This window comes from Anomaloglossus baeobatrachus, chromosome 10 (assembly GCF_048569485.1).
Source record: "Anomaloglossus baeobatrachus isolate aAnoBae1 chromosome 10, aAnoBae1.hap1, whole genome shotgun sequence".
Taxonomy (NCBI): domain Eukaryota; kingdom Metazoa; phylum Chordata; class Amphibia; order Anura; family Aromobatidae; genus Anomaloglossus; species Anomaloglossus baeobatrachus.
The window spans coordinates 207,330,912-207,343,491 of NC_134362.1; the positions used below are offsets into that span (position 1 = coordinate 207,330,912).

The 12,580-nt window shown below is 44.5% G+C and overlaps 1 protein-coding gene across 5 annotated transcripts in view; it reads right to left on the minus strand.

The window, feature by feature from the left end:
• CDH16 (cadherin 16) overlaps positions 1-12,580 on the minus strand; it is a 128,397-nt gene that overhangs the window by 86,189 nt on the left and 29,628 nt on the right. For all 5 annotated transcript variants that reach the window (XR_012727322.1, XM_075326208.1, XM_075326206.1 and 2 more), the window contains exons 9-11: positions 12,185-12,415; positions 9,455-9,531; positions 3,405-3,587 (exon numbers count right to left, since the gene is read on the minus strand). Coding sequence is in view for 4 of the 5 variants with exons in the window: in XM_075326208.1 (XP_075182323.1) it covers positions 3,405-3,587; positions 9,455-9,531; positions 12,185-12,415 (491 nt within the window). In the remaining variant the exon portion in view is untranslated. The remainder of the gene's footprint in view (positions 1-3,404; positions 3,588-9,454; positions 9,532-12,184; positions 12,416-12,580) is intronic.

Genomic DNA, 12,580 nt, shown 5'->3' on the forward strand with positions numbered 1-12,580 from the left:
AGCAACGATATTAAGGAAATGAACGACGTGTCAACGAGCAACGATTTTTCACATTTTTGCGCTCCTTGATCGTCGCTCATTGGTGTCACACGCTGCGATGTCGCTAACGGCGCCGGATGTGCGTCACTAACGACGTGACCCCGACGATATATCGTTAGCGATGTCGCAGCGTGTAAAGCCCCCTAAAGGGCACACCTGTACAGGGGAGTGATCATTAAAACTAAAATTGTTAATTTTTGCAAATTGAAATTGTACCATTTTTTGGGGAATTTTTGACACAGAAAAAAAAAAGTGCCATAGCTGCGATGATAAATTTGAGTTGTTTAAGGTATTCACATTTTTGTTACATGACGTCAGCTTTAAGCAGTGAGACAAGCAAGGTCTTTGTGGGTTGTGAAACCAAACTGTCACAATTCACCTTTGGCTCTGCTCCTTGCAGAGCCATTGGGTTCTGTCTATTGCTCGGTGGTTTGTATTCCCCGGGTGCTTGCTGGTGGGCAGGGCTTGTTTGGTGCCTTGTAACGTTAAAGCAAGGCGATTATCTGTGGGCTGTTTCCACCAGGACTTCACCAGTGATAGTTCCTGCTCTGCAGACTGCGCTTCTGGTTCCCCTGAGTTCGTTCTGATCCTTGTTTCGCTACCCCGACTCCTCTCCCTGTCCACTGCTCCGTACGTCTTTTCTGTGCTCCTTGACTTCATGACCCTCTGGTTGTCTTGTTCCCTCAGTCCCTCCCCCCCTTTTGCTCTGACATTTCCCTTCAGCTTCTGACCCTGGCTTGCTCTCTGACTACAGTTCTTCTCCCCATCTGTACCTAACGTTACCTCCAGGCTACCAACCTTAGGCTTCCTTGTGACTTCGGCTCCTCTTCCTCCTTTGCACTGACGTGACCTCCTGGCTCTGACTCTAGGCTTGTACGAGCATTCTGCTACCTCTCCCGTCTAGATACTGGTGACATCTAGTGGGCAGACGCCACATTACATCTATGAGCTCTACATCTCTCCTGTACCTGCACCCCCTGGTGGTAGCATTACAAAAACTAATGAAGATTTATAGAGGAAGGAGGAGGCAGGCAGAAGAAAAGCAAAGAATGAAAGGTCACGGCCATAAGAGAAAGCGGTGCTCTATACTCAGCATTGAGTGAGCAATAAGACGTACAAAAACATTGACTATGTAGAATTTGTGCCATGTGGGATAACTCTCACGCCTCCGTATGTTTTCTAATAGTTCTGGCCCATTTAGGCTATGTGCGCACTAGAGCTTTTTACCCGCGGATTTGCCGCGGAAATTTCTTGAGAAATGTCTGCAATCTTTGTGCAGACATTTCCCAGCAAATTCTATGGCAAAAAAAAATAGCTGTGCGCACTGGTGCGGATTTTTCTCAAGAAATTTCCGCGAGAAGAATTTCTCGAGAAACTTTCTTGAGAAAATGAACATGTCCATTATTTCCGCAGGTACCCTGCGGATTTCGGCAGTACAGCCTGCAGAAATCCGCAGGGAACCACCCGCGGGAAAATCGCGGCAATTCCGCGGCTAATCCGCGGCAAATCCGCATGCGGATTTGGTGCGGATTTTTTCCGGAGGTCCGGAAATCTTTCACTCCCAGAAGTTTCTCGAGAAATTTTCTTGAGAAACTTCACATCTCTAGTGCGCACATAGCCTTATAAAGAAAAGCGCGGTGTGCTGACATGATCTGGTAATGGCATCCGTGTAATCATTGGCTCTAGACATACAGTGCCTACAAGTAGTCTTCAACCCCCTGCAGATTTAGCAGGTTTGATAAGATGCAAATAAGTTAGAGCCTGCAAACTTCAAACAAGAGCAGGATTTATTAACAGATGCATAAATCTTACAAACCAACAAGTTATGTTGCTCAGTTAAATTTTAATAAATTTTCAACATAAAAGTGTGGGTCAATTATTATTCAACCCCTAGGTTTAATATTTTGTGGAATAACCCTTGTTTGCAATTACAGCTAATAATCGTCTTTTATAAGACCTGATCAGGCCGGCACAGGTCTCTGGAGTTATCTTGGTCCACTCCTCCATGCAGATCTTCTCCAAGTTATCTAGGTTCTTTGGGTGTCTCATGTGGACTTTAATCTTGAGCTCCTTCCACAAGTTTTCAACTGGGTTAAGGTCAGGAGACTGACTAGGCCACTGCAACACCTTGATTTTTTTCCCTCTTGAACAAGGCCTTGGTTTTCTTGGCTGTGTGCTTTGGGTCGTTGTCTTGTTGGAAGATGAAATGACGACCCATCTTAAGATCCTTGATGGAGGATCGGAGGTTCTTGGCAAAAATCTCCATGTAGTCCGTGCTATCCATCTTCCCATGGATGCGGACCAGATGGCCAGGCCCCTTGGCTGAGAAACAGCCCCACAGCATGATGCTGCCACCACCATGCTTGACTGTAGGGATGGTATTCTTGGGATCGTATGCAGTGCCATCCAGTCTCCAAACGTCACGTGTGTGGTTGGCACCAAAGATCTCGATCTTGGTCTCATCAGACCAGAGAACCTTGAACCAGTCTGTCTCAGAGTCCTCCAAGTGATCATGAGCAAACTGTAGACGAGCCTTGACATGACGCTTTGAAAGTAAAGGTACCTTACGGGCTCGTCTGGAACGGAGATCATTGCGGTGGAGTACGTTACTTATGGTATTGACTGAAACCAATGTCCCCACTGCCATGAGATCTTCCCGGAGCTCCTTCCTTGTTGTCCTTGGGTTAGCCTTGACTCTTCGGACAAGCCTGGCCTCGGCACGGGTGGAAACTTTCAAAGGCTGTCCAGGCCGTGGAAGGCTAACAGTAGTTCCATAAGCCTTCCACTTCCGGATGATGCTCCCAACAGTGGAGACAGGTAGGCCCAACTCCTTGGAAAGGGTTTTGTACCCCTTGCCAGCCTTGTGACCCTCCACGATCTTGTCTCTGATGGCCTTGGAATGCTCCTTTGTCTTTCCCATGTTGACCATGTATGAGTGCTGTTCACAAGTTTGGGGAGGGTCTTAATTAGTCAGAAAAGGCTGGAAAAAGAGATAATTATTCCAAACATGTGAAGCTCATTGTTCTTTGTGCCTGAAATACTTCTTAATACTTTAGGGGAACCAAACAGAATTCTGGTGGCTTGAGGGGTTGAATAATAAATGACCTCTGAATAAACTTTTCACAATTTAAAAAAAAAAAAGAAATAACATTCTTTTTTGCTGCATTTCACACTTCCAGGCTGATCTACAGTCCAAATGTCACAATGCCAAATTATTCCGAATGTGTAAACCTGCTAAATCTGCAGGGGGTTGAATACTACTTGTAGGCACTGTATAACAAGCAAACTGCTTTTTTAAACTCTTTAGGCGCCTTTTGTTTGTTTAGTTCTGTTTAAAGTTGATTGCAATGAAGACTTGGACATACCTTCTGTAGTGTGATGGACACCCCGTCGTGATCCGCAGTCAGGCCAAAGGTTTGGTCTTCATTCTCAGATAATATGGAGAAGTCTGTGAGTTTATTTTCCAGGTCCACATCCTGATCAGTGGCAGTCAGCGTTGCGATTACTGCACCAACATCCATGTCCTCCGGCACAACAAATGGTGGAAACTGGGAAGAAGAAGAAGACACTGGTGTAGATACTGGATGAATAGGCTGCTCTTTGGAATATTTATGTAAGTCTATGTGCACTTAACCTGCGTAAGGCTATGTGCGCACTGGGAAATGGAATTTTCTTGAGAAAATTCCGCATGCTCTCAAACATTACCGCACCTGCGGTAAAAAACCGCGGGAAACCGCACCCGAAAACCGCATGCGGTTTGTCGCGGTTTTACAGCGGTATTGTTCGCGGTATTGCCGCAGTTTTGCCGCGTGCGGATTGGGATGTGCTTTATTGCATTCAATGCAATAAAGCACATTGAAGAAAAAAAAAAAAAGAAAAAAAAAAGTCATTTAATTCTGAGATAGTAGATAGATAGACAGAAGAATAGATAGAGGGATAGATAGATAGACAGACAGAGGGATAGATAGATAGATAGAGGACAGATCGCTGCATTTCCCACGGTCGGCAGTGAGTTCACATTACTGGGAAATGACCGGTAATTACCTCTGCTCTCTGCTGCTTTCATTCAGCGCTGTGTCTGTGACAGTCGCGGCTGGATGTAAGCAGCGCAGGACCTGTGGATTACGCCGGAGCTGTGGATTACGCCGGAGCGGTGGATTACGCCGGAGCTTTGTTGCGGGAGGGGTTAATAAAATGGTGAACGAGGCTTGTTTTTTTTATTTAAAATAAAGGATTTTTCTGTGTGTGTGTTTTATTCACTTTACTTACGGGTTGATCATGTCAGCTGTCACATAGGCGCTGCCATGATCAAGCCTGGAGTTAATGGCGGGGGTCCCCCACCATCATTAACCCCTTGTATTACCTTGCTGCCACTGCTACACGGCAGCAAGAAGAGCCGGGGACACGCCGGTGCTGCCGCATAATGCATGCGACAGTGCCGGGGCAGCTGCGGCTGATATTCTCAGCTGCGGGAGGTGGGAGTGAGGCGGGGGACATTAACCCTGCCCCTCTCCCTCCCCAGCCTGAGAAAACCGGGCCACCGCTGTGTGCTTACCTCGGCTGGAAGGTAAATATGCAGCGGAGCCCACGTTCTTTGTTTTCTATATTTCCGTTTTCTTTCTATGTGTGTTCTGTGTCTGTGTTCTATGTCTGTGATGTCTGTGTCTGTGATGTGTTTGTGTTTACTCTCTGCACGGCTTCCTCTTCCTGTAATGACATCACTTCCCTGCAAACCGCAGACAAGCGATGTACATTACCGGAGGTAAACCGCGAAATACCGCAGGGAATAACGCAGGAAAACGCAGTGAACCGCACAGAATTTGCTGCCTGAGTTATTCCCTGCGGGATTTCATGATTAACATTGGAGTCAATGGAGTGAAATCCCGCAGCGATGTGCGGAAAAGAATTGACATGCACTTGTTTTTGCTGCGGGATTCCCGCAGCAAAACATGCAGCTGTCAAATTCCGCCTAGTGCGCACAGGATTTTTTTTCTCCATAGGATTTGCTGGTGATTCACTGCAGAGATGTTATGAACATTTTCTGCAGCGAAACATGCAGCAAATCCGCGGAAAATCCGCGGCAAAATCCGGTAAGTGCGCACAGAGCCTAAGGTTTCATGTCTACATATGACTATTGTAGTATAACGGCACAATCATGTCATCAGGCTGTCTCACTGGGCAAAATCTGTAGCAGGGCCTACAAGCAAACCTAGCTGTTTGGAGAAGTGCTGGTCTATGTCGCTGGCTACATGGCGTATAATACCATTCTTTTTCCCTTTGGTGGCTAGAAGAGTTGATCTGATGACAAATGCTTACTTAAAGGGGTTGTACCAAGTTTTAAGGTCAACCCCTAGCTGGAAGGAGCCGAGTACAGTCTATCTACTGCAGTCTTATGAGATTAAATGGAGGACAGGTGTCTATACTTGACCTCAACCTCATTTAGAGGGGGATCTTCGAAGCTACATTTCAAAGGACGGGATAACTGAAAAACTTGTATAACCTCTTTTATTATGTTGCACATGTCATCACAAGTAGAGATGAGCGGACCCATTGAAATTCTGTTTGGCAGGTTCAGCCCGGACTTTAAGGTTTGATTCTGAACCCGAACTTGACCTGAAATCCAATGAAAGTCACTGATTGGGCAGTTCAGATCTCCGCCAACATATAGCCAGCCATAAACAAATCACTTCTGAGAGAGGGTGAGCGGGCTTTTTCTTTGGTGCACACTACATCTGATAACGCTCAAACGCTGCAAATGGCTTGCACTGGGCTGAGCCCGAGCACTGCCATGCTCGAGCGAGTGGTTAGCATATGTTAAAGATGTGTAAAGATGATAGAGAAAGATAAAGTGTACAGCTATAAATAATGAAAAAGAAAAATGGCGTGGAGTCCCCCTGTATTTTTGTTACCAGCAAAGGTAAAGCAGACAGCGAGAGGCTGATATCAGGTTGGGAAGGCCCATGGTTATTTAGCCCTTCCCAGTTAAAAAAAATACCAGCCCGCAGCTGCCCCAGAAGAGGCACATCACATTAATGTTACAATGTGACTGCAGGGTAGTGAGAGACAAGGGGGTCCTATACTGTCCCTCACCCTAGGGGACACTAGGCTATCCCTGTCTTCAGGGTTACCCCTAACAGTGGAGAGTCCCATGCCTCATTATTCTCCTGACCAGAGCTAATCTGTCCCCCCCCCCCCCCCACTCAGGAAAGGAAGGTGCATGAGTGTGATGGAAACACAGATTTTGACAGACTGGAAAAAACACAAACACACTGCAAACTCACAGGAACAAACAATAAGAAACTAAGGAGAAAAGCTAAAGAAGTTAGGCAGCAGCAAAAGCGCATCAAGGGTTAAAACCACAACTGCTCACAGCAGTAATTCACTACAACCACCAGTAAGTCTGGATCAAACCATCTATCCAGATCAGTATAGACAGGCTATAGCTGGCATTAATGGACGTGTCCAGCCAACATATACAGGGGAGGAGTGAATATGACTGGCTCTCCCATAGCATGTGACTAAAGTAGATTAACAAGCAGCCCAGCAGAGAGTAACTCTTGCCAGCCTGCCTATGAACTACAAGTCTGTGGGTCGACACCTGAGTCTCCCTGCGCTGATCACAGACATCAGAGAAGTTGGAAGGCAGAGTGCCAGAGTCTGGAGTCTCCACAGTTCCTGACGCTGCCATAACAGTCAGCGATGCTTGGAAAAGCCTCCTTGTGACAATTAGATGTGCCAATGCTTAAGCTTTTCCTCAGCTTTTCCCGATTTCCCTAGTGCTTTATGAGTATTGATCAGTGTGTTTGTTTTTTTTATGTTTTTTTTTATCACTGGGTTAGTAATGGTAATGGGGGTGTCTAGTAGACCTCTGTAGTGCCGTTACAGACATCCCCGCACTGTCTTGCTCCCTTTTTCCAACAGGGATGCCAGCACACTCACCCTCCTGGCTGCCCAACTGTAGCACATTACTAGCACCTGGGCTTGGTGCCAGCTGTGTTTTTGGACACTTTAGTTGATATCAACCTCAAAACCTACTCGGATTGCCAGCAGAGCAATCGGGAAGAGCTAAGTCGTTGCTCCAGAATTGGTGGAGCTAATGTGATGCACCTCTTCTGGGACGGCTGTGGGCTGCTATTTTTAGGGTGGGAAGGGCCCAATAACCATGGACCTTCCCAGCCTGATAACATCTGCCTTCAGCTGTCTGCTTTACCTTTGCTGGTTATCAAAAATGTGGGGGATCCCATGCTGTTTTTTTTTTTCTTTTACTATCTATTTATCTAGATTGTTCAGTGAAAATGGTTGTTTTTATTTAACCAAAACAGCCAGTAGTTTCGTTCTTTACATTAAAAGGTAAAGTGGAAAGATACAGATCTCCAAACATCATTGAAATGATTTGCAATTTTGGACAATAAAACTTCTGCACCTTACAGGGAAATTATAACATTTGACATGAGGTTTACTGAACGGGTTTTTCTCATATCATACAATCCGGGCATTGTGCACGGATGTGAGTGGAAACTTTGCGTCTCCCAGAGGTAGGTATACAGTAAAACGTGCTATAGGGTATCCATTTAGCCTAAGGATGACATACTGTATATGTTCGAGGTATATGCTAGGAGACACACTCCATTTATACTTCCACTAACAGGCTCACAACGTGATGTGAACAAAGCCCAATTATACCACGTACAGACCAATAACACTCATCATCCATTGGTAAGAGTTATTGGGTGGTGGGAGTGAATTGTCGTTATCATGGTCTGTAACAAGATAAGTATTTACTAAGTGATTATGGAGGCAGGGGCCGGGGCGGAGGAGGTTGTCACACAATGAATCGTCTCTGGTGGCAGAAATCAATAAAAGCAATCTGCGTGGTATATGTCCTCCGCTACGAGACGCCGCTCCTGTCTGATGTGTCCCTGTTACATCTTGTTCTTGGATTTAAGTACCAAGCACCTGGCGCTGCACTTAGCACCTCAGGCGAGCGGATGTCTAAATGTTTAGACAGAAAACTTGCCAGACCCTAAACCAATCTTCAGAATCGAAGATGACTGTTCCATCATCTTGTACATGACTGATTCATCAAATACATTTACATATTCTATCCTTTCCATAGAGAAAAGGCACTTGCAACTCTTTCATATTCGGAGATGGACGAGGGAAGATTCAGCAGCTTTCCATTACATATCTATTAGGACCAATATTACTTATTAGCAGGAGGTTTTATGTCCGCGTTTGTCATAGGTTATAACCACAGCCTGTATTCTGTTAGAGACACACCTCTTATAGCTATAGGTGATAGAAGTGTATATTGAAGGGGCTTTCCTATTTATAGTGTGAAGGTGGTCTGAGCTGTAGTATGTTTGTTTAAACGTAATAAGAATATCTGTATATGTAAATAATCAAAATGTAGATGTAGTTGTATTAATTTGTCTGTATGTAGCAATTGCACAGATCTCTAATACTCCCTGTTCAAAGTTGTATAGTCATGCAGGGGTTACCAAGGATAAGTGAACAGATGTACAAATAATGGAAGTTTTCAAATAATGAGCAAAAGTCTTATCAGTAATGTTCACACAGAAAGCATGTGCAAGGAACAAAGATGTGTTTTACAAGATGCTGTGAGAAATTAAGGAGTGGAGAACTCCCTGTTTAGCTTCAAGGCCAAAGTAGCTTTTCTGTATAATTGGGTGTCTTCCAATACACGAGTTCAGTTGGTGATGCTTGCTCAAGGAGAACATGACTTATGTATTCATTGTCTGATACATTGATATATCGGCACTGGTATACAGCTAATACGGCACCGTCTCTGGATATCCCAAACGAAGACTCCATTAGCAGTCTTCACCCAAATTCTTCCCTTGACAATAGGATAAGCGATGACGTATAGATTAGTGGGGGTCCAACTGTGGGTTCCACACCGATCAGCAAACTGGGAACATATATCTCCGATATTCCCGTTTAGAAAAGAGCGTTAATGCACATGTCCAAGGAATGCTCCATTCATTCCCTATAGATCTGTTGGGAAAAGTAGAGCACAGAGCTCAGCAGCCACATAGGGAATGACACTACAGCTCTACTCTAAGAGGGATAAAAGTTCCCTGTTCTGCTGAGCAATGAGGTTCTCGGCTGTCAGACCCCACGATCTATAAGTTATCCTATAGATAGGTGAGGACTCATTTTCAACAGACAGACAATCAAGATGGCCCTGTGTTCTCTGCCTTTTCTTGCTCTGGCTGCTCATTTTCTCTATCCTTGCATATCTACATGTACTGATCAGTTTACCTAGTGCATGTGCCTGTAACCACGAAGGAGCATCTAACAAGTGCAATAAATCATAATCCTGTTATACTAAAAACATTACAATTCAAAGGAGTATAAACTCCAGAAATCCTGGGTGGGCATCCGCCCTTACCTGATTCATCACAAAAACGGGAGGATAGTTATTTATATCCATCACCTCAATTATCACGGTACAGCTGCCGCTTAGTCCTGGAAATGAATAATAGAAACATTTAGTAATACATTTATATGAAGTTAACAAAAATTATTATTGGAAAGACAGATGGAAACTTTGGTAAAAGTCATACCTGCACTCTCTAATTAATGATGACATCCCATGCTTCTGGGACAGCATCCACGTTATATGGATAAAAGTACTGGGACACACATTTTAATCATTGAATTCAGATTTTTCATTCCGCCCCATTGGCACAGATGTATACCATTTGGCTCCCTGTCTCTGGTGTACAACATCCTGCCCCTCAGCCCTGGTGTATAATCTCCAGCCCCTTTCCCTCGGGGATAATTTCCGGCCTCTCTTTCCCCGGTGGATAACCTCCGGCCTCTCTTTCCCCGGTAGATAACCTCTGTCCCTCTTCTCCCCCCCAGTGGATAAAATCTGGCCTATCTTCACCCCTGGAAAACTTCAGCCCCTCTTTCCCCTGTGGATAACCTCTGGCCACTCTTTCCCAGTGGATAGCCTCCGGGCCCTCTTTCCCCGGTGGATAACCTCTGGCTCCTCTTTCCCTGGTGGATAACCTCCGGCCCCTCTTCCCCCAGTGGATAACCTCTGGGCCTTCTTTCCCCAGCGGATAACCTCCGGGCCTTCTATCCCCGGTGGATAGCCTCCGCCCCCCCCCCCCAAGCCCTATAGATGGTGGAGGAGGATAGTGCTCCGGGCTGTCATCAGGGGGCGGCTGTGCTCTCTTATATCCAGTGAAGGAAAATTTTACTCCTCTAGCACAAGACTTTGTGCACAATTGTAACTTCCACCTTTGTGGGAACAGTTTGGGGAGGCCCTTTTCTGTTCCCGCAGGACTCTGGCAGTGCACCGCGCTGTTTTGTATATTGACATAATTAACAATAAGGTATGTAAGGTCTGTATGAGCGCTGATCAAAGCTTTTATTACCTAATGGAAGTTATTAAAAATAAGAGCACTCATTCCTGTATAACTTATGGCTTCCTTGTATTTCTTGAGGAGACGCGTGCCCTGGACCGTATGGGTTCGCCAGTTAATAATAGCTCCTCGTTGCTCTGCAGCAGATGGTACAGGGAACGTGGATGTGATGATGCGGCTGCTGTTTAGTAATTGCAGACAGACACGTGAGGTTTAATTGGCGAATCTCATAATAACACAGTCAATAGCTTTGGCTGGAGAGGCTTTCTCACCACCATTCTGCTCAATACCTCATCTCCATTATGCTTCCATAATGTGCGAGCGATTGTTGAAGATGTTGTAAGTAGCTTACAATCTACAGGAGCCTCATCTATTCTGCAACTAATGGAGGGTCGAAATGCAAGACCAAAACTCGTAACACGTAATGATGAAACATCTATTCATGTGCTCGGGATGTAATGTGCAAATGGACAGGGTGTCATCAGCTTTACATGCAAAACATCAAGATGTCATTATCTAGATCGTTTTGTAATATTGTACTCTCAAGGTCAGTTTTTAATATTCTACATAGTTTGGTGTCATCAGCAAAGACTGACACTTTACTATCGATCCCATCCACAAGGTCATTAATAGGCTGAACTAGATGGACATAAGGTCTTCTTCCTTCAGCCTTAGAAACTATGTTACTATGTTACTATGTCTGCAAGTAAATAGCACTTCAGATGAGTTTAAAAGCTCAGAACCATGGTAAAGATCAAGCACATGCCTTGTTTAACACCAGCTGCTATTTTATGAGCACTGTGTAAGGGTTTATAGACATTGGAGAATGCTTTCCTACATATTTACATAGGTTGAAAAAAGACCTGGGTCCATATAGTTCAACCTTCCTCCACCAATTATATATTTTGTCATTAAGTCATTTGTGCCTAACAATGTTGTGTGTACTGAGGAAATCATCCAGCACTTTTTTAAAAGCTGTTATAGTGTCTGCCATTATTACCTCTTGTGGTCGGCATTCCACAGTCTGACTGCTCTAACTATAAAGAACCCTTCCTGTTTAGCTGCCGGACCCACTTTATTTCCACTCGCAGTGAGTGCCCGCTGGTCCCTAGTATTGTCTTTGAAAGGAATGAGTCCTGCGCCGTCCTTTATATTGACCACACATGTATTTATACATATAAATGAGATCTCCTCTGAGTCGTCTTTTTCAACCTCTCATCATACGGGCGGTCTCCATTCCTTGTAATAATCTAGGTACCCATCTTTGAACTGACTCTAGTTTCTGAATGTTTTTTTTTTTTTTTTAAATATGGAGCCCAAAACTGGATCCCATATTCTAGATGTGGCCTTACAAGTAACTTTTATAGAGGGGTAACAATATGTTGGGATCACGGGATCTAATCTTTTTATACACCCTAAAATCGTGTTTGCTTTTGCAGCTGCTGCCTGACATTGAGTAGTACTCTTAACCAGAATCTCTAAGTCCTTCTCCTGTTCTGTAGTCCGGAGGTTACTTCCATTTAATGTATACACAGCTATAGGATTACTCCGTCCTCAGGGCATTACGTCACATTTATCAACATTAAATCTCCAAGCATCTGCCTATTCTGACATCTTATCCAGATCGTTTTGTAATATTGTACTATCAAGGTCAGTTTTTAATATCCTACATAGTTTGGTGTTGTCAGCAAAAACTGTCACTTTACTATCAATCCCATCCACAAGGTCATTAATAAAGAGATTACCTCCTTCAGCCCCACCAAGATCAGCGGCTAGCACTTCAAGGGTGTATCTTCTTGCAGTCTCCGGCTTTAGACTGTCATCCAGCAATGTTACTTGTCCTGTGCTTTCCCCAATATGAAACATGTTATCACTGGGCAGCGGGGGCTCCTGACTCACAATCCTATACCTTATCTGTGCATTACTAGATCCCGGATCATCAGCATCTTCAGCCTTCAGCTCAATGAGAAGTAAACCTGTAAAATATAAGTCATTAATGATCACTATAAATATATAAGTGATTAATTATAAGTGATTAATAATCACAAGTCCTGCCACCTTCAGACCTGACAATGTACAGTCCGGGAGGAGGGGAGGTTCTGGGTTCTCTTTAATTAGCCACAAGGTCCTATAGATGTGAC